General features: G+C 32.1%; 1 protein-coding gene across 10 annotated transcripts in view; it reads right to left on the bottom strand.

Moving 5' to 3' along the window:
* RBFOX1 (RNA binding fox-1 homolog 1) overlaps positions 1–19,295 on the bottom strand; it is a 370,086-nt gene that overhangs the window by 31,008 nt on the left and 319,783 nt on the right. For 8 of the 10 annotated variants that reach the window (XM_074196333.1, XM_074196336.1, XM_074196337.1 and 5 more), the window contains 2 exons: positions 7,807–7,849; positions 3,028–3,092 (listed from right to left, as the gene is read on the bottom strand). In XM_074196333.1, the coding sequence (XP_074052434.1) occupies positions 3,028–3,092; positions 7,807–7,849 (108 nt within the window). Of the gene's footprint in view, positions 1–3,027; positions 3,093–7,806; positions 7,850–13,928; positions 13,969–19,295 lie in introns of all 10 variants that reach the window. The other 2 variants (XM_074196334.1, XM_074196341.1) reach the window with 1 other exon arrangement.

The raw sequence follows: 19,295 nt of genomic DNA, 5'->3' as shown, positions 1-19,295 counted from the left end.
CTAAAGTGAATGCTGCTGAATAACTTTGTAAGCTGAATCTAAATTCATGAATTATTTTATTAATCTCACATTTCCCCCCAAATATGTATCTTGTCTAAATAGGCCTCCCTTTCCCTATTCCCTTGCTAAGGATGGTCTGTCACAAAATGTATCCTTGTAATTTGTCATACATGCATACACTTTACAAACCACACCATAAATAACATTTTAAGAATGATCTTTTCATGGCAATTTAAGATACAATCCATTGCATCTGCCTTGATGCTATATTTTCATATGCTGTAAGTATTATGTTAAAAAATAAGTTAAACTGGATTTATATTCAAAATCAAAAGCAATCAATTAGACCAAATGTGTACCTATTATTTGAACATCAAAAAATTACTATTACACAGAAAAGAGAATATTCCAATAATTTTTCTGAACTAAAACTTCTACACTAAAGTAAGAATTACATATTCAAGTTTTACCAATCTAAGTGAGGGTCATTGCCCAGTGATATGTGAGGGTAATAAAATTATCTAAACAAAAATAGAAACTACTTTACACATAAATTCACAAATCCCTCTCCTATATAAAAAATTTAAAAATTTCTTTAATTTGTAGGAGATAAATTCCGTTTGAAGCAACCAAATTGTAAAATTATTCCATGAAAGAAAAACATTACATTATTTATTTTAAAATGTTTAAGAAGCTGTCATATAGGAAAGCGATTAAATTATAGCTTTATAGTTAACCTTATTCAACTGGGAGGGAGATAAGGTCAAGTATACATTTATTCTGAGAACATGGATAAAAAACTCATCAAAATAAATACATTGAAGAATCTTATAATTATACAAAAGGCTGAAATTATTGTCATTATAATTATACACAATGTGAGCATTTGAAAATTTAGTATATTAGATATATAGTCATAAAGTAATTTAGGTTTAATGCATTATTAATGATTGATAATGTGAATTTTTCTATGTGAAAACTGTAATCGCATTGAATCTTTTCATTTATAGAGCTATCATGTGTTTGTTAATTTCACCATTTAAATTAGCTGTCTGTCTTCTCATCCAGTGACAAAAAATACTGAAGACAGAAGCTATAAAATTTGATATTTTACCTTTGTCATATGATTGTTTTGGGTTTTTTTCATTTATAACTGCATCCTGACAACTATCTGGTTTCTTTGGAGGTCTCCTATAACCTTGAGAACTTTCTTCTCAGGGGGAAAAATGAAGTAAAAAAGCCCAAACCAGTAACACTTTATACCCCAAGAGATAGTGAGATCTGAATTGTAGCTGCCTTAAATGGCCTTTAAAAAAAAGTTTGTTTTTGTGATTACTAAAATATAGCTTTTAAGGATCAGGAATATATCTGGCTTTATAAGATCACACAAGAATACTGTAGCTGCAACATGCTAAAAACAGACCTTTGTGAAAAATGGAATGAAAACTACTGATTAAGCACGCCACTGTTAACCTTATGGAGAAACTGAGAGACGACTGGCCAGGCCTATACAGCAGTGTCTGCTACTGATGTTACTTGTTCAGAAATCAGAGAAATTAACTTGCTTACCTGTCTGATAGATACAGCATGCCTCAGCCACACATGCAATTTTTATTTATTCATGAAACATTGTTTAATTAAAAAAAAGTCATTACCAGAAGAAGCACTCTTTATGGCAACTAAGCATGCAGAGCATTTTTAACATTCACAATGTGTCCTCAGAAAATGGAAACGACGAGTTGCATTTAATTGAAATACAGGTTTCCAGGGGACCTGTTCTTATGGCAATGGATACAAAAATTACTACTGACTTCCTACTTATGTCACTGACTCTGCTGATCCTAAATTAATTCTTGAATCTATCTCTCCCTCTCTTCTCCTCTCTCTCTCTCTCTCTCTCTCTCTCTCTCTCTCTCTCTCTCTCTCTCCCTCTCCCTCTCCCTCTCCCTCTCCCTCTCCCTCTCCTTTCCCCCTCTCCCCTCACTTCTCTCTTCCTTTCTCTCCTCACCTCTCCTCCTTATTACTTCTCTTTCCCTCTTCTTTCCTCTATTTTCATCTTTCCCCATCTCTCTTTCTCTTCTTTCTCTTATTCCCTCTCTCTTTGCTTTTCCCTCTTTCTCTGTCTCTTTCTCTCTGTCTCTGTCTTCCCTTCCTCCTCCCTCCCCTCTCTCTTTCACACACACACACACACACACACACACACACACACACACACACACACGTTATGTTTAGGCACCACTCCTAGGACAGTCTCTAAGTTCAGGAAAATTCTGACATGTACTTGCTCTGAATAAAGTCTGGGCATGACCAAAACCAGCCCATTTTCTTTTGGATGCTACATATACCCCTTCCTCATACTTCACATCCCTCCCCTCCCCCTGCCCCAGATTGAGGTTTCAGTCCTCTTGTTTCACTCCTAAATTTAAATTATTTAGTGAATGAAATCTTTGTTCTGATGTAAAAGGGATAAGACTTGAAAGGTAGGTCACTGCCTGAATGATTATCTTCCACTTTCTGCCTCAGAGTTAGACAAATAACTATTACTATTAAAACTTGATATGTGACCTTTGACAAGACACTTAACTTTTCTGGGTCTAAGTTTTCTCATCTATAAATGAGGAGGTCAAATAAGATGATACTGATTGTTAAGTTGTCTTCCAACTCTTCATCTGTGAATCCAAAAAAATGATATTGGTGGTAGATTATAAGGCAGTATGTGTTTGCATATGTGTGTATGTGTGTATGTGTGAGTAATGTATACTTGTGAGTTTGTATATGGAGAGATCTGGAGAGTATGTTAAGGGGCAAAGACCACCTGTAGCTAATGAGTTATGACAGACCTAGAATTTATTTGGCCTAAAGTATTTCTACTTCTCTTTTCTAGTTCTAGAATAATCAGTATACATACAACTGAACTTTCTATAATTTCTCTGTCATTCATGCAACTTTGCCCAAATCAGGTATAATATACTTTCCCACCAATTTCATAACTGTACAGGTTCTTATCAATAATAAGAGTAGACTTACCTGTCACTGTAGGCAGCCGCAGTGGCGGTGGTGGGTTGGGCATACCGGTAGGCAGCATAACCACCCTAAAACAACAACAACAACAAGTTTGATTTGAGGAATGCAAAACAATCAATGACATTATCAGCTGACAGTCATCACTGAAACAATACTCAAAGGACTATTACACAACCACAATGTTAATTTAAACTAAATACAAAGAAAAGTATAAGTAGTAATCACACTGGACAGTTAGTTTAATATCAACCCCATTTGCATGTCAAAGTTTAAGCTTTAAATCTATCTAAAGGAATATTCCTTGGAAGCAAGTTTTCTACTGAACTTTCATGTACACATTTTATAAGGACATTAATTACCCTTATGTGTAAATAGTAATACTGTTTAGTCAGCACTTCTCAACATTCAGTATGGAATGATTTTTAAATTAATATTTTCAGGCAATGATAAGTCATACACCATGACATATCACTATGATTCAGCCAGTATATTTGTTTTATGTTGAAAATGTGATGAAGTCTTCGAATTTGTAAATAAAATCATTATTGTGAAGGAATGTGAAAATAATTAACATTCACTTGTATGTAACAGTAATTGCAACTGTTCAATTAAGCAAAGAGGACAAGTGAAAGTATGTATTTGAAAGGAACTGTGTGCAGTGATGCATTGATTTATTAAACTGTGAAAACAGCAGAGCTTCTTGTTCAATAGACCATGGTGATACATCAACCATTTCCAAATGATCTTAGCAAAATTAACAAATGGGACCTTGTCTCCATAGAAAACACAAAGACCACTCAGATTCTAATGATAATTAATCTTCCCATGCTTCTCTGGTATTGTAGGCTGTGCCCCAAACTTAACAATTATGACTCACTTGTGTGTCACCCTATCAGTATTTGATGGTCAGCGCAGGGTCAGCCCATATAACACTTAAGATAGAGGGAGAGGGGATCTCATAACGAATTGGGACAGGAAGTTCACATTAGTAGGTGTTCAGTGAGGACTGCTTCTGGCTTTCAATTGCTGTACTAAGTTGGGGACAGATTAGAGAAGTAAGAGATGAGAGGGCAAGAAAAGGGAAACTACTATGAATTAAATTCTGCCATTTTATTCAGCCTATGCTAGTTCAATTTAGTTGGGGATCAAATTCTATACTAGACTATAATGGTGATTGCAATACATTGAAACCATCTTTGCAGATCCTCAGATATGAATCAAGATAATCTTCAGATTTTATGAGAAATAGTTTCTTTTTTCAAGCAGCTTTCCCATTCTTTTCCTCACCCTAAGCTTTCTATTGTGATAAATTTTATAATAAATTTTATCTGCTAATAGATATACTAAATAATTGGTCATCTTGAAAAAAGTCCCTTTTCTAGGGCATCTTTAAAAATCTTCCCATTAAGTCATTTTGATAGGGTAGTTTGGGACAAAGTTATCTGCAATAAAGAGGTTAAGAGAAAAGGTCCAAGAGAACACTGTGGAACTAAAACAATTTGCTTTCCAATCAGGTATCAGTAATTGTAATAATATTAGTTAATTAGTTTGTCCAAGTTTGGACCAAATGATATAAAACCAAAGCATTCTCATACAAATAAAAAAGTCAAATTTTCTATGAAATGTCATTTTACAGGATAGGGATACAGAGAGTTAAGAGTTATTTATGTTGCTTCCCTGCTTTTATATTGTAGAACCAAGGACCAAATATACAAGCAAATGTTTTCAAAGTCACATTAGGCAAAGAACTGACTAATAGATTTTTGATAATGAGATCCATTTGAGAATGTGAGCTTCTAAAATATATTTTCTGGTAAAATTTTTCTACCAGTCCTCTAATGTCTCAGAAGTCATGATTTAGTGAATATGATATTTCAGTAAATATTCTTCTGATCATACATCTCTCCAAAATGTCGCTTGCTTCTAAGCCAGTAAGGATGTGAGTTAGTAAAGGTGAAAATTGATGGGAGTGGTAGAAGTCAAAATGTTGAAAATGCATAAAAATAGATCACATGGTTTGTGCTGGCATGCTCAGACTATACACAACATCTGAACCATTATTTTAGTGGTCCTTCTGTCCAATGAATATAGCTCTTGGGGAATTTTTTTTGGAGTCTATCTAATCATAGTTGATGGATATGATTCTCCATAAGAAGAACAATGAATTGAATCATTTGTTTCTTAAAAGTTATTTAAATAATCTTTCACTCATAAGTCAAGACAACAATTGATACTAAAGAGGCAATGAGTCTAAAATAACAGAAGTACATTTTGGCCTTGATCATAGCTCTAGCTGATAAATGGAACATACAATAAAGAAGGGTTGGGGGAGATTAAGTGACTAGAATCTTAATGCCTACATTTTGAGAAATTAAAAAAAATTCCTATGAAATTCCTATAAAGAGTATGACACATTTATACATTAACTCAGTGTACATGTGCACATACTGTAAAATGATCAAAAAAATTACAAATTACTTTAATTTGCTTCTCTAACAGGTGACTCTAATCAGTTTTATTGCTTCATATTTTGTAGCTCACTGAGCATAACTAGAGCTCTTTCAAGGTTCCATAGAATTGTCCAGCAAGCCAAGTTCCTGACTATCCAGTGGTCAGGATATTTTCACGTGGAATTGATTCCTCAAGATAAATGACATCTTTTGACAATGGTATGTTGTTGGTTTGTTTTGGGGTTTTTTGTTTGCTTTTCGCTATTATCACAACACAGGAAAAGAACAGAATGCATAGTGCAGAGTTTAATTTTGCACTGCTGCTTATATAACATTTATTTTTCTGGTGCTGTGGAAGAAAAAGTTTTATGTAAGCATAAATTTAGCTGTTTTAATATGTAATATGAAATATATGTAATATGAAATGCTATATATATATATATATATACACAAAAACATCAAAAATCATGTTTCTCCGCTTTTCTCTGGAGCAATTGATAGCTATATTAAGACCTCTTAGAAGACCATTTGAAAAATAGTGAAGTGAAATCAAATTCAAAAAGAAATGGCTTCCTATGGGTCACATATTGAATTAGAAAATTACAAGTTAACATTATCTATATTGTATTGAAATTTTATTTATTTCCTTAAACATTTCCCAATTTCATTTTTGTCTGGGTCCATTTACCCTCGGCTTCTGAAATTTCCAAATTTGACACCTTTGCTCTGGTATCTTGGAAAAGTAATGGGAATTACTAATGGGAGTTATCTATGATGAGGAAAAGAAAATTTGAATTGGTTATCTAGATGGATAAAAACTATATAGCATAATTCAGTAAATGTATATTGTATTAGAAATTCAGTTGGATTTCATTTTGAGAATTAGGAACCTTAGGGATAACATACTTCTTTATATGGCTCAAATTGCTATAAATCAATTTATATTCTAGGAGATTTTACTATTTAAAAATACTCTTAAGCAAGTCCTTTTATGATGTGAAATATAGTTCTGCTAATTTATCTATTTAAATAACTTAAGGTTTTCACATACTGAATTTTCTTAAAATGGGTAGGCAGGAGATGGGGGAAGGGAAGGACAAGAAAGGGACAGCTACTGAAACCATATAAGTTGGTTTACTATGACATGTTTCTACATGTATGGACTCAAGATTCTAAAACTAATGTTTTCTCTAGAACTTTAGAAATTCCTATGATAGAAAATGCATTCATATATTTAAGAACCTTTTACCTACACTACCTCAATTTTAAAGGAAGATGGCCAGTTGCTGGCAGAGAAGTTTGAGTTTTCTTAAACAGACCATTATAGTCCTACTTTCATTTTCTTTGCATTCAATTTTTATTTTCTGGTTTCCCTGCAGTTCAAGATAACAACAGTCAAAAGATTTGCATCCTCAGGCAGTCAAACTCTAATTGTATCACCACCTCATTTCCCTTTATAAGACCAGTAAGTTCAGGGAATTCCTTCAACTTACTAAAGAATTCTGAAAAGAGGGGCAGCTAAGTGATGCAGTGTGGATGGAGCACTGGCCCTAGAGTCAGGAGGACCTGAGTTCAAATCCCAGCTCAGATACTTAATAATTGCCTAGCTATGTGATTTTGGGAAAAGTCACTTAACCCCACTGCCTTAAATAAATTAAAAGAAATAATTCTGGAAAAATTGTAACAATGTGTGGACCCAAGTTAGAATGATGCAGGGAATGCTTGGTTCTACTACATTAAAGCAGAAGAAAGCTAAATCAACAATAAGACTCAGTTTAATTTACTTGCTTAACTCTTTGGGTTGAATTTGGATAATTCTCTCTGCAAATGTCTAATCAATTCAGTACAACAGCCAATTTTGTTCCCTGAATTGTTAAGTTTCTCCAATGAAATAAGCAAATCAACCCTTGGTTTTAGCACTGGGTAAATATAGTTTTAAAATAGGCATTTTTAGGCAAGAAACAATTGATATGGTCATTCTGTCACTTGTGGAGACTTTAATGATCAGTGCTCATTGGTGGTATTCTACTGATAGGTGTTATATCACTGTGTTGATTAGTAACAGTGTAAAGTCAGGTGAAGTGAATGTAGTATCTGGTCTATGATTTGGGGCAGTATAACTACGGTAGAGAATGTTTTAGAACATAAATGTAATTTTTTAGATATGCATTTAGTTTCTATAATTAAAAAAACTGGAATAATGCAGTTGCCTAGGTCCTTCCTCTTTTGCCTGTATGAAAAAAGCCCCCCCACCCCATAGTTTGTTTGTTAGTAGGATTTCACAGCAAATCCACAATCAGTGATGAGTTTTCCATCAGTTGGGACTTCATACCTGCAGTAATTTATTGCCATACACAGGCTCTTGATACACTACTCTATAAGGAAACAGAAATGTAATGTTTTCAATGCAAAAATGAAATAAATAAAAATGCTTAAATCAGACAAAATCCCAGAGCAATTCATTTACAAGTTTGCTTCTACTAATATATAGATCAATCTTCACATTACCATACATAATCAACATAAAACATAAGAAATTTTCTGAATCTTAGTTGTGATTTTAAATGAAGTAGGAATTCATAAGAAGGAAAAAATGCAAAATACACAAAATGGAATCATGCTATATATATATATATATATATATATATATATATATATATATATATATATATATATATATATTGGATAATATTTGTCCTTCATTTTTGAAAAAAGACTACAACATCAGGGATGTGATGTGCCATGACAAGCATGTGAACTGAATTTGAGTGAGGGGTGCCATGCTAAGTCACCAGTCTCACTTTCTCCTCCTGAGCCATCTGGGTCCAGTAACTAGATATGAATCAGGATGGCTGGAGATGGTCATGGATGCAAGGCAATCAAGGTTAAGTGACTTGCCAAGGTTACAGAGCTAATAAAAGTCAAATGTCTGAGGTTGGATCCAAGATCAGTATTCTATCCACTGTGCCACCACCTAGTTGCCCTATAGTATGGATATAGTTTAAAAAAAGAGAAATGATAATTTCATGGCTTTTGATTCCTCAATACATATTTAAACATATAATATTGACTACTCATTTGTAAGTGCCATAGTCATGTCTTTAGTTGCATAGAAGATCCTCTGAGAATTTTAGATTGTGGACTAATTATTCTGAGTAAAGGAATATAATCCTGATGAAGTCCAAATGTGTGCAAATAGTACTCTAAAGTAGTGGCAGGTATTCAAATTTGCACTATAAAAAGTTATTGTTGTATAAAATATAGACATTTGTTCTAGCCAAATAGAAATATGAAATTCAAATTTGATTACTACTATTACTACTACTACTACTACTACTACTACTACTACTACTACTACTACTACTTAAAGGGATTCAATGACTCACACTAATCTGGACCTTGCCCCAAAAGCACTAATGCAATCATATTTGAATATATTTTCAGCAAATTGTAATTGATAAAAGATCAACAAAGTTTGATTCATTTGGCTCAACCTGAACACTAAGAATATAGTGAAATAAAGAAGTTACTGTTATTTTTAATTATTTTTTATAAAGAACATTAAGTGGTATCCAGTTACAATAAAGGAGAATGCACTTACAGTAGGTGTTTCATTTAGGCCTAACACATCTTCCACATACTGGCTAACTTCCATTTTAGCATCTGTGCACAGTACTAGAGAATGGAAGGTTGAGATAGAAAGGTTGGACAGGAAAAAATATCTAAGAGTAGGTCAATTTTTTCCTGTGACAGATTTTACCTCAAATCATCAAGGGTCACATATGGTACATAATTGTGAACAACTTCTAGAGCCCTAGCTTAAAAAATTTATCAGGGTTTTTTTGGTATTTTGAATTACTTTCTCAAATTAATTTCATTTTACAAAAGAACACTCTTGTCTATATTGAGATCAATGAATTGTTGAGCTTTGAATTTAAGAATACTAATTGATTATCTTACATTTTTCCCCTCACCAAAATTAAGGAATATCCAGTCTTGTTCTACTCATTAAATTTTCCAGATGGAAATGATGAATGTCTCCACAAAATATATCATTGTTGTAAGATCCTTGAGAGTAATAGCTTCTTTTTATATGTTTTTATCCTCTTCTTCAAACCAAGTGTCCAACAAAGTACTTTTTATATAATAATATAATAAGTGTTCAGTCAATACATTGAATGTAATAGAATAGAGATTCATGCTAAGATCAGAGGTCAAGGAATTGGAACATCTGATACTTATTACTGACCCATCTTTGTCCCTTCAGTTTGACTATGTCAATTAAGTCACTGGTACTTCTTTTTTGTCTTTCAGAGACATTACTTTCCTTAAAAAATGGTAATTAGCAATGTTGCCGACCAGAGGCCTTGAGTATTACAGGAAGTTATTATCTAGTTCAAACCTCCTGTCTTTACAAATGAGGAAACTAAGGCCCAGATTGGCAAAGTGACTTCCTTAGATAATGTAATTAGCAAAAAAGAGAGAGTCAGAAATTGAATCATATGTTTTGCCTCCAAATCTAATGTTCTTTCCACTATCTCACATCAACCTGAATTTCTGAGTCATATGATTTTATACATTATTTTCTATTTTTAAACTATTGTATTTTTGTTATATGCCAAGGTGATACCATTCTAGAACCTCATTATATAATGATGTTTTTGTTGAGTCATTTCAGACTTGTCCAACTCTTCATGATCCAATCTAGAATTTTCTTGGTGTAAAAACTGGAGTGATTTGCCAGTTCCTCATTTCACAGATGAAAAAACTGAAGCAAACCAAGTTAAGTAATTTGCCCAGGATCACATAACTAGAGGTATTCCTTATTCGGGGCCCAGATCTCTATCCACTGCATCAGAAAGCTGATTTCCTTAGACTGACTTGAAATCCATCTCTGTAACTTCCACATTTTTAGCCTAGTTTCATGTTCTTTGGAGTCAAACAGAACAAATTTATCTACTCTGTAGAACAGCCCTTCAAATATTTTGAGATACTTATCATGTTTCTCTTAAATCATTTCTCCAAATGAGAAAGAAAAGTATTAGATAAAAATGTTGGAGAGAAACAACAACAAAACGAGAAGTACTTGTGGCAGGAGATCTTAATCTCTCCTTTGGGCCTTTACTGTAACAAATATGCATAATATATGTGCCACAATTACCATTCTTACTTAACCCTCAGGTGAAACTGATGAGTTTGAGGCATGAATAGAGAAGAGAAGAAAAATAGAGAGAAAAAAAAGAGGAGGTAAAAGGAAATAAATGGGGTAGAGATAGGAGAAAAGAGAAAGAGATGTATAAGATAGGGCATAGGGAAGGCACCACAAACAGTTTTCTCAATTGCCATTCACTATCATCACTACTATAATAACTTTCACCTATTCTAACTCTTTCTCTTAACTCAGGGTGGCCAGAATCAAAATGAATTATGGAATTCAGCATTCCCATAGGAAGAATGAAATGTTTATTAAATCACTGTAATATAAGTGCATCAGGCCTTTCATTCATAAATAGATCCTTTGTCTTTATTTGTATTAGTTCTTTCTTTAGTAAATGTCTGATTTGTTTTTCTCAGTTTTTTATTTGATTTCGTTTTCATTTGTTCTTTTGTTACACTCTCCCCTCCATAACATTTCTATTATCTAGGGTTTCTTGCTATTTGAAATGTTTTTCCTCAGACAAAGGGATTACTGCTTTTTGACTCTTTTTAATGGTACTATTTACCTTTCAGTATCCTTTTTTTCTTCACAAAGCTTCAGTTCACACCATTTTAAATGGTTATTAAGTGGGCTTTAGTTGTTCAGTGATCAGCCAAGAACTCATCCATCCAAGTTGGTGCTCAGCAGGAGCATAATGAATTCTGAACCATCTGTTGATTCAGTCTGCTAATTTCTATATACCTAGACCTCACTAATTCTCTCTGATAGACATTGCAGGTAGAAGTAATAATATAAAGCAGATGAGAAAGAAAACACATTTTTTAAGAAAAAAGAAGAAAAGGGGAAAAAAGGGTTCTGGAGGTTTAATAGATAGTCACCAAATAATTTCAGTACATCCTTCCCACCCATGACTCAGGAAAAAAACTCATGCAGAGATTACTGAGTCGAATACTTAGATTCATTTGTCATTGTTACGAAAGGTGGTTCTACAGTTGTGAATGTCATTCCTTTGGTTACAAATAATCTACTTTCTGTGGAACAGTTTTTCTAGCATCACAAGTTACTGTATGATACAGTGTGTGAATGTCAAATTATTTTTTCCTTTAATATAATTGATCTTAACCTGGAGTTTATGGATAGATTAGCCATGGTTGGGGGGAAGGAGGGGGATCTGTGAATGTGGAATAAAAACCCTCATTATCTGTATCTTGATTTCAATATAATTGATTTTATTTTATACAATAAGTGTTTTATTTTATGCATTTAAAGATATTATTCTCATAGAATGAATCTCCTTAAGGAATCCATAGATTCCACTAATCTGCCAAAGGGGTCCCTAATAGTAAAAAATCTTAGGTGAAATTACAAATGTGCTTAAGTCTTCATTAAAGTAGAGAAGACCCTTCTCTTAGATCTTATAGTTAGAAATTTGGATCTTATAGTTAGAGATTATCTGATTCACCATATTTGGATCTTATAGCTAGAGATTATCAAATTCAACATATTCACTTTTGCAAATCTTAAAAACTTAGTCTATATTTAGAAACAGATATAGACATAGACTTTAGATTCCCTGAATCTCATTACAATTTTTCTTCTACCAAGCAGAAAGACTTTAGTGCTGATGGAATTCCCATTGGATTCTTTTCCAAATCAACAAACTATCAAAATACATATTTTCAAAACACTTTAGAATTAGGTGATTCTCCTGAGCTTGTATCTTAGAAAAATAATTTCTCTAAATCGTTTCTAGACTTCTCACAAAAAACCATCAATGTCCCACTCTGAAGGAACATTTAAGAAAATTGAGGTGACCAGGAAGGCTAGAAGACTAGGTTCCTTGACATCTAAAATTTAATTGTAGTCAGTTATTTAATAACAAGAAGTGAATCAATTCCAAGGGAAGCCACAAAGTTTCTTTGTTTTATAAAAAAAATGGAATTTTCTGCCTCAGATAACTAAAATTATGTAGCTGTGTGACCTTTGGAAAGGCATTTAACCGCATTGCCTTGAAAACAAAAAACAAAAAAAATGGAATTTTCCTTTAAAATTCTAAGATTAGAAAATGTTAAACTAGAATGGACAGTAGAGATCAATCTACCTTCTCTTTATGCCAATGAGGATGATGAGGTCCACCTAAGTCCAACACTTACCTAAGATCACAGATGTGGTGAGTAAATGCTGTTAAAATATTGTTGTGGGTTGGGGTTTAGTGAACAAAAAGCAATTATGTTGTCTTAGTCAACTTTTTATAATTCAAAAATTATATGAGTGTGCATGCCACTTTATAGAAGAGGGTGGAATAATTTAATTTATCTATTTGAATTAATTTTAAAAAATTTCCATATTATAATCATTTTAGTTTATCAAATATTTTCCTTATTTTCTTCCATCAAAATCCTTTCATAGAAATATGAACTTTTTCTCTTATATCTAGTTTAATATCACCAACTAAAGTATTTTAGAGGTGCTTTCTTGAGTGACTGGAGATACAAGTGGGTAATTTTTTAAACAGAACCTAATGAATTTTAAATATTTGTACCATTTTGTTTTCAACAGTATTTGGGGAAAAGTTTTATTCTATAATAATTAAGGTGATGAAATCTCTCTTTATCAATAAAAAGAGATTTAATTATGATCTTATCTATTTTAAGCCACATCCTCGATATAAAAAAGTATGCTGAAAGGTTTAAATAAAATTCTACAATCAGACTGTGTTTTTATTTTATTTATTACAGACTGAGGTTTAAGATTTGAAATATGTTATTATAAGAATTTGGCATAATTTCCTACTAGTTTCCCTGTTAGATATTTTTTTTTCTTATTATTGCCACAAATAAGTAATTAAATGTATTCTAACAAATACAAGTGGAAACAGAGCCATGAAATACCTCTTAACTCTAAATGAATAGTCAAAATCACATGTGTTGTCCTGGATATAACATTAATACTGTAAGGTGCAATACTAAACAACTTTGGAGAGCACATTTTTATGGAGTGAGAAAAGAGAAGATGTTAATTTCATAAGAGACATGTTTTCTTAAGTCTGTATCCATTCTAGAGATGATGGAAAAGTTCATTCAACTATATTACATATTGATAACTATAATGAGCAGAAAGGGTTTTCAACCTAAGAGATAGTTCTCTCAATTTTTTTTCTGATAGGCCAGGAAAAAGAAAGAAGGAAAAAATTAACAACAACAACAAAAATCCCATGGTAAAGCTACATAGCAAACTTGTAAAAAGAATGACTCCAGGAATGTAAAAGGACAGCATGCACATTAATGAATACTTACATAAATGTCTGCACCATAAAATCCATCCTGGTAAACAACACTGCAAGGATGCACACACAAAGAAAAACATTCATATTAGTGCATTTCCACATGCAAACACACCAACCCCTGTACTGGTGAGGTTATTCTTGTCACAAGAATGAAAAATATATAAAGGGGACAGTGTTCACATTGCTTAAGGAGGTTGGGCAGAATATCAATAGCTGTAGCTGGGAAAAATGAAATTTGTATCTGTTTTAGCCAAGAGAAGGGAATGGTGGTGTACTCTATATTAAACTATGGAGTTTTTAAGAAAATGTAACAGAAATGCATAAATACTAAATTTAGAAATTTGAGTTTTAACAAATGAAGCCTAGACAAATACTGCTTTTGAAAGCTAGTTTTGCATTTTATCAAGACTCAATTTTTTTCTTAATATATGAAATGTTAGCAAATAAGTATCTTGAAACTCTTGCTTATTTGGTTATGTTTATATAACAGGCACAGCTAAATGATTTTTATTTTTAAAAGCAGAACTATTTTTAAAAGTATGAAACCAAAGTAGACCTGTGAATTCCCCTTTAAGCTTTAAATACCATGTTCATTATTTTGTTTATATATATATATATATATATATATATATATATATATATATCATTCTAAACTGTACAATGTAGATTTATAATACAGTCTTCAAAGTCTAAATCTCTCTGTGATTTATGCATGAAAATAAAATGATCTGGAGACTCTTAGAACCACTTAAAATTATTGTTGAACAAACCCAGTCCCTTTAATTAACTTCCACAAAAGTACCTTTACAGAATCATAATCTCTGTAATAAAGGTAAGAATACACAGTGTTTTCAAATATTCTTGATCTAGTTTAGGCCAATGATCCCCCAATTCATGTTTTTCTAATGGATTCCAATACCTTGGGGCAAATGACATTTTACAAGTTAGGGAACATATTTGATTCACTTTTCTGTGGCTTTTCCAAATTATTTCTGATGCTGACAGGGCATCCCCTATTAAAGGAGATTGCATTTAAATAGAAAACCAGACCTCATTTCACTAAAGTGCATTTCTGGATTTCAGCATCAGAGTGGGTTTTAACTTGAATCCAGTAGTTTGTTAAATAGAAATAATTTTATAAAACACATGAATGCCTCTGCACATGATTTGATCTAGAACTTAAAATGTATAAAGGAGACATTTCAGAATGACTAGACTAATGCTTGATGTACTATTATTGTCTTTACCAATACAGAATGGGTTATCAATGCTTACTTAGGAGGTGGACAGATATGGCTTTCTACTGTTTTTGTTGGTGTGTTTTTCTTAATTTTAAGAATAAGATTTAGCATACTAATGAAAAGCAGCTTAAACTCCTAATCCTACATGCTAAAATAAAAAATGTCGAGAATCATTGTCTGGATTTTCTCTAAGTAATATAAATGGGCATAGATTATGTCTAGTAGATTCTAAGGGGCTTTAAAATGAACATATTGCAACAGAACAAACCATATAGACATTGTTGGGTTCAGAGCCAGAGTCTAGTTTCAAAATCCCCAAAATATTTCTTTTCTAACATTTGGAAATGCAATGGGGGGAAGATAGAGGAAAAAATATGTATATACTTTATTCTTGATAATTGTAATTGATAATACCAAGTTGTATAAATATTAAATTGGGAAGTTTTTTAACTGAATTACTTCTAAAACAACTCTAAGAATGTATTCCATGTTCAGCCAAGTAGGTCTGCATGTTAATTTTTGAATTTAGCATTTTTTTTCTTGCCTTCATAACTCAGCACAGATTTTCCCCTTTACTTGGACTATTTCCCCACTTAATCTCTCTGTTTAGAATGCCTACCTTCACAACTCCACTCAAAATTCCTCTCCCAAGGGAAGCCTTTAATTCCCTTGGTTGTTGGTGTTCTGTAAATCTCAAAACATCTTGTATTTATTTCTTTGTTTAAATATTGTATTTCCCCAGTAGAATACAAGTTTCTCGAGGGAAAGTATGTTTTTGTTTTTATTGTCTTTGAATCTCTAACACTTTGTATAAAGAATGTATTTATGAAATGCCTGTTGAGGTAGGATGAATGGATTGTATTCATGAGTGAGAAAGAACCCAAAGTATTCTCAGCAGAATCATTACTTACTCTTCCAGGTAGATCTCTGATATGGTAGAAAGTTAAATTGTACTAAGAATGAATTTTAAGATTTAGATGCAATTTTATATGGTAAGCCATTGGACCTTGGCTTTAGGTATTTGAACCTCAGATTAATAACTTAATAAAATAAGACTGAATGTTAAATTAGGTTATCTCCAAACACCCTTGCACCTCTTGATAGTTTGATTTTATTAAATGAAATATGTACATTCAAGTGCTTTGAAAAATTGAAAGATGTTACAAAGTATTATTTTAAAAATTTTTTTAAAAGAACAAAATCCAACCCTTAAAAGGTATAAACTGGAAGGGAAGAAAAACTTTACTATCATTCTAATATATATATTAAAGAGTCAAATTTTGATTAAACTGCTTAAAGAATGAATGGGAAAATAGCTATTCTATTAACAACTGAACAGTGTTTCTTCCTTGCATAAAAATAAACAAATGCAATTCTTTACTTTTAGGATTGAGTTTTGTTCTTTTAATTTTTCAGTTTTCAAAACACTTTGAACTCTTCTCACTTCTTCATTTTTCACTTCTTTTGTTATGAATAAAATGATTCTTTTGAAATCAAGATAGCTGATATTTTGAATCCAGATCTCCCGATTTCCAGGGTCGAAAATTTTTTCTGGTATATCATATTGATCATGCTATAAAAGTTAACTGAAGTCCATTTCTTTTAACTCATGTGCTCTATTTATATGGGAAAAAAGATGGAGATATGGTATCATTTTAGCTAAATGACCCACTGTTAAAGAAAAAGAATGGGGTTTGGTGGGGGAGTGGGGTTGTTATATTGTGTAGTTTTTTTAAAGTCTCACTTAAGTTCTCATTATCTGGCTTCACTAATCAAAATTATGGGACAAATGCTCAACAGTCTACTTTGTCCATCTAAATATGGCCTCATCTTTACACAGATAATATCTCAGCTACATTTGTTTGTACTTAAAATTTTTAATTGCCCCTTAAAATTAATTTTATTTGAATTTTCTAATAACTTTGTAAAGCAGCTGGACAGTATTATTATCTACAATTGATTAATGAGGAAATTAAGGAGAACAAAAATTAGGTGATTTAGAAAAGTATACATAGCTAATTAGGGGAAAGGCTAGATCATTAAAACTCAAGTCTCTTTCTAGAATGATACTCTTTCTACTATCTTAAAAATAATGTTTCAAACCCCTTGTATATTAATAAATTAGAATTCCAATAATTTTCTCTTAAACTGAACCTCAGACTTGGTTTTAGAGCAAAAAATGCCCAACCCTTCACTTTGGAAGATGGCAATGTAAAAGAATAAAAATGCTGACTATTGAAAACAAACCTTAATCCATGCATTAATCAGCATTCAAACCACAGTCAGCTAAAGGAAGTTAGGCCTATGTCTCATTTAATCTTTGAATCTACTTGTAATGCTTATAAACACTCTATAAAGAAAGAGGCATTTAATAAACATTTGTTGTTTTAAATGAAAGAAATAACTTTAGCTGCTGTCAGTTTCCTCTTAAAATCTTTTGATTTTCATGTGGCATTATTTTAGCTGCATAATTTATTGTTTATTAATATTTAATATTATTTAGGTATTAGTAACTTAAGAACTTAATTCAAAGGATAAAACTTATTTTAATAATTTTATATTTCATATAGCATACCACAATCAATTTGTCCAAAAACTTGGACAAATTAAATTCATTCTCTCTCTCTCTCTCTCTCTCTCTCTCTCTCTCTCTCTCTCTCTCCCTTTTCAATGCCATAATAAACCTAACTCTTTCAGATTAATTAATAGCAAATGAAAATCAATAAAATGGGTAAATTATGCAAGTACTGATTAATCAAGTCCAGAAAATAGTGAGAGAAAGAAGTTCTAATTATATGTTTTACAGGCGCAGCACTATTAGGCTAGGCTTCATGGCAAAGACACAATTCCTTGTTTTTTTTAAGTAAATTAATATAGTAATTATTTAATTTAATTAAGTAAATTAAAATAAATAATTGTTGTCAAACATTTAGGAAAAAAAGAAAGCCAAGAGTTATTGTACTGAAACAAAATCATTTTACTTAAATAAAATGTAAAATAATTATATAGGGTGCCATGAAAACAATATACTCTGTATTTTACACACACACACACACACACAGACACACACACATATGCATATGACTTCTAAGTCATGCAGAAACAAAAATGCTTTTTAGGAATCCCTGTGTAAAAAGTACTCTGGCCTCCTGTTTCCACTAAGAAGAGGAATTAAGATATAATTATGAGGTTATGCTCTAATTCTATTACACTTAGATCCTTCTATCAACATTTAGAAATTGTCTATCCATTGTAAAATTATGCCATTATGAAAATTTAGGAGAAATGCTGAATTATTTGGGAAAGTATGCTAAAAATGAGGAGCGGGAAAATCGTGTTATTTTATATCAAGTACTTACAATGTAAACTGGAAATTAGAAATCAACATGAAAAAAGGAAATTATTAAACTCTAGATTAAAGGCATAGAACACCTCAAAGGATTCCATTTCAGCATTTGGGCTATACTTTATGAGGATCCTAATGGTATTCCTAGTAGAATTCCATTACTTTTCAGTCTTCAAGTGCCCAGCAATGAATGACTTTTTCTGTGGTTTTTATGATCCTAAATATCACATTATCTTCCTTAGGATATTGAGATGCCTATTTCACAGAAGAGGAAAGTGAGGTACATAGAGGTAAAGTACATTACCAAAATTTATTAGAGAAGAAAGGAGAAAATCAAGTCCAGAATGCAGCATCTCTTCTTATCGCATTCCTATCACTGCTTATTAGAAAACAATGCTGACCCAATCCATTATTTAAATCCTTAGAACACATATCAATCTATTTTAGTGAGACCATCTTCACAGAAGAAACAGTCCCAAAAAGTTTCTACTTATACATGTGTTAGATTTATAAATTTGCTTTGACTCTGGCTTTATCATCAGAAGATATGAAGGCAAAGTGGATGGCAATGATCATGTTGTCTGCATGGAATGTACATGGAAAAAGAATGGTATTCAAAAGGGAATATCTCAAGTAAAAGGAAACAAATTTAAGAAACCTTAAAATTTCGCTGTCTTATTGGTTCAAGAGCCAATGGACTTTAGAACAATAATCAGAAGAGATCCTGTAATGAAGAGAACCTTGTCACAAGTCACAGATTCTGAAAAGAATCTGGCAAAGGAAAACATCT

The sequence above is a fragment of the Macrotis lagotis genome, chromosome 8, assembly GCF_037893015.1.
Source record: "Macrotis lagotis isolate mMagLag1 chromosome 8, bilby.v1.9.chrom.fasta, whole genome shotgun sequence".
Lineage (NCBI taxonomy): Eukaryota > Metazoa > Chordata > Mammalia > Peramelemorphia > Peramelidae > Macrotis > Macrotis lagotis.
This window is presented reverse-complemented; position numbering and strand designations above follow the sequence as displayed.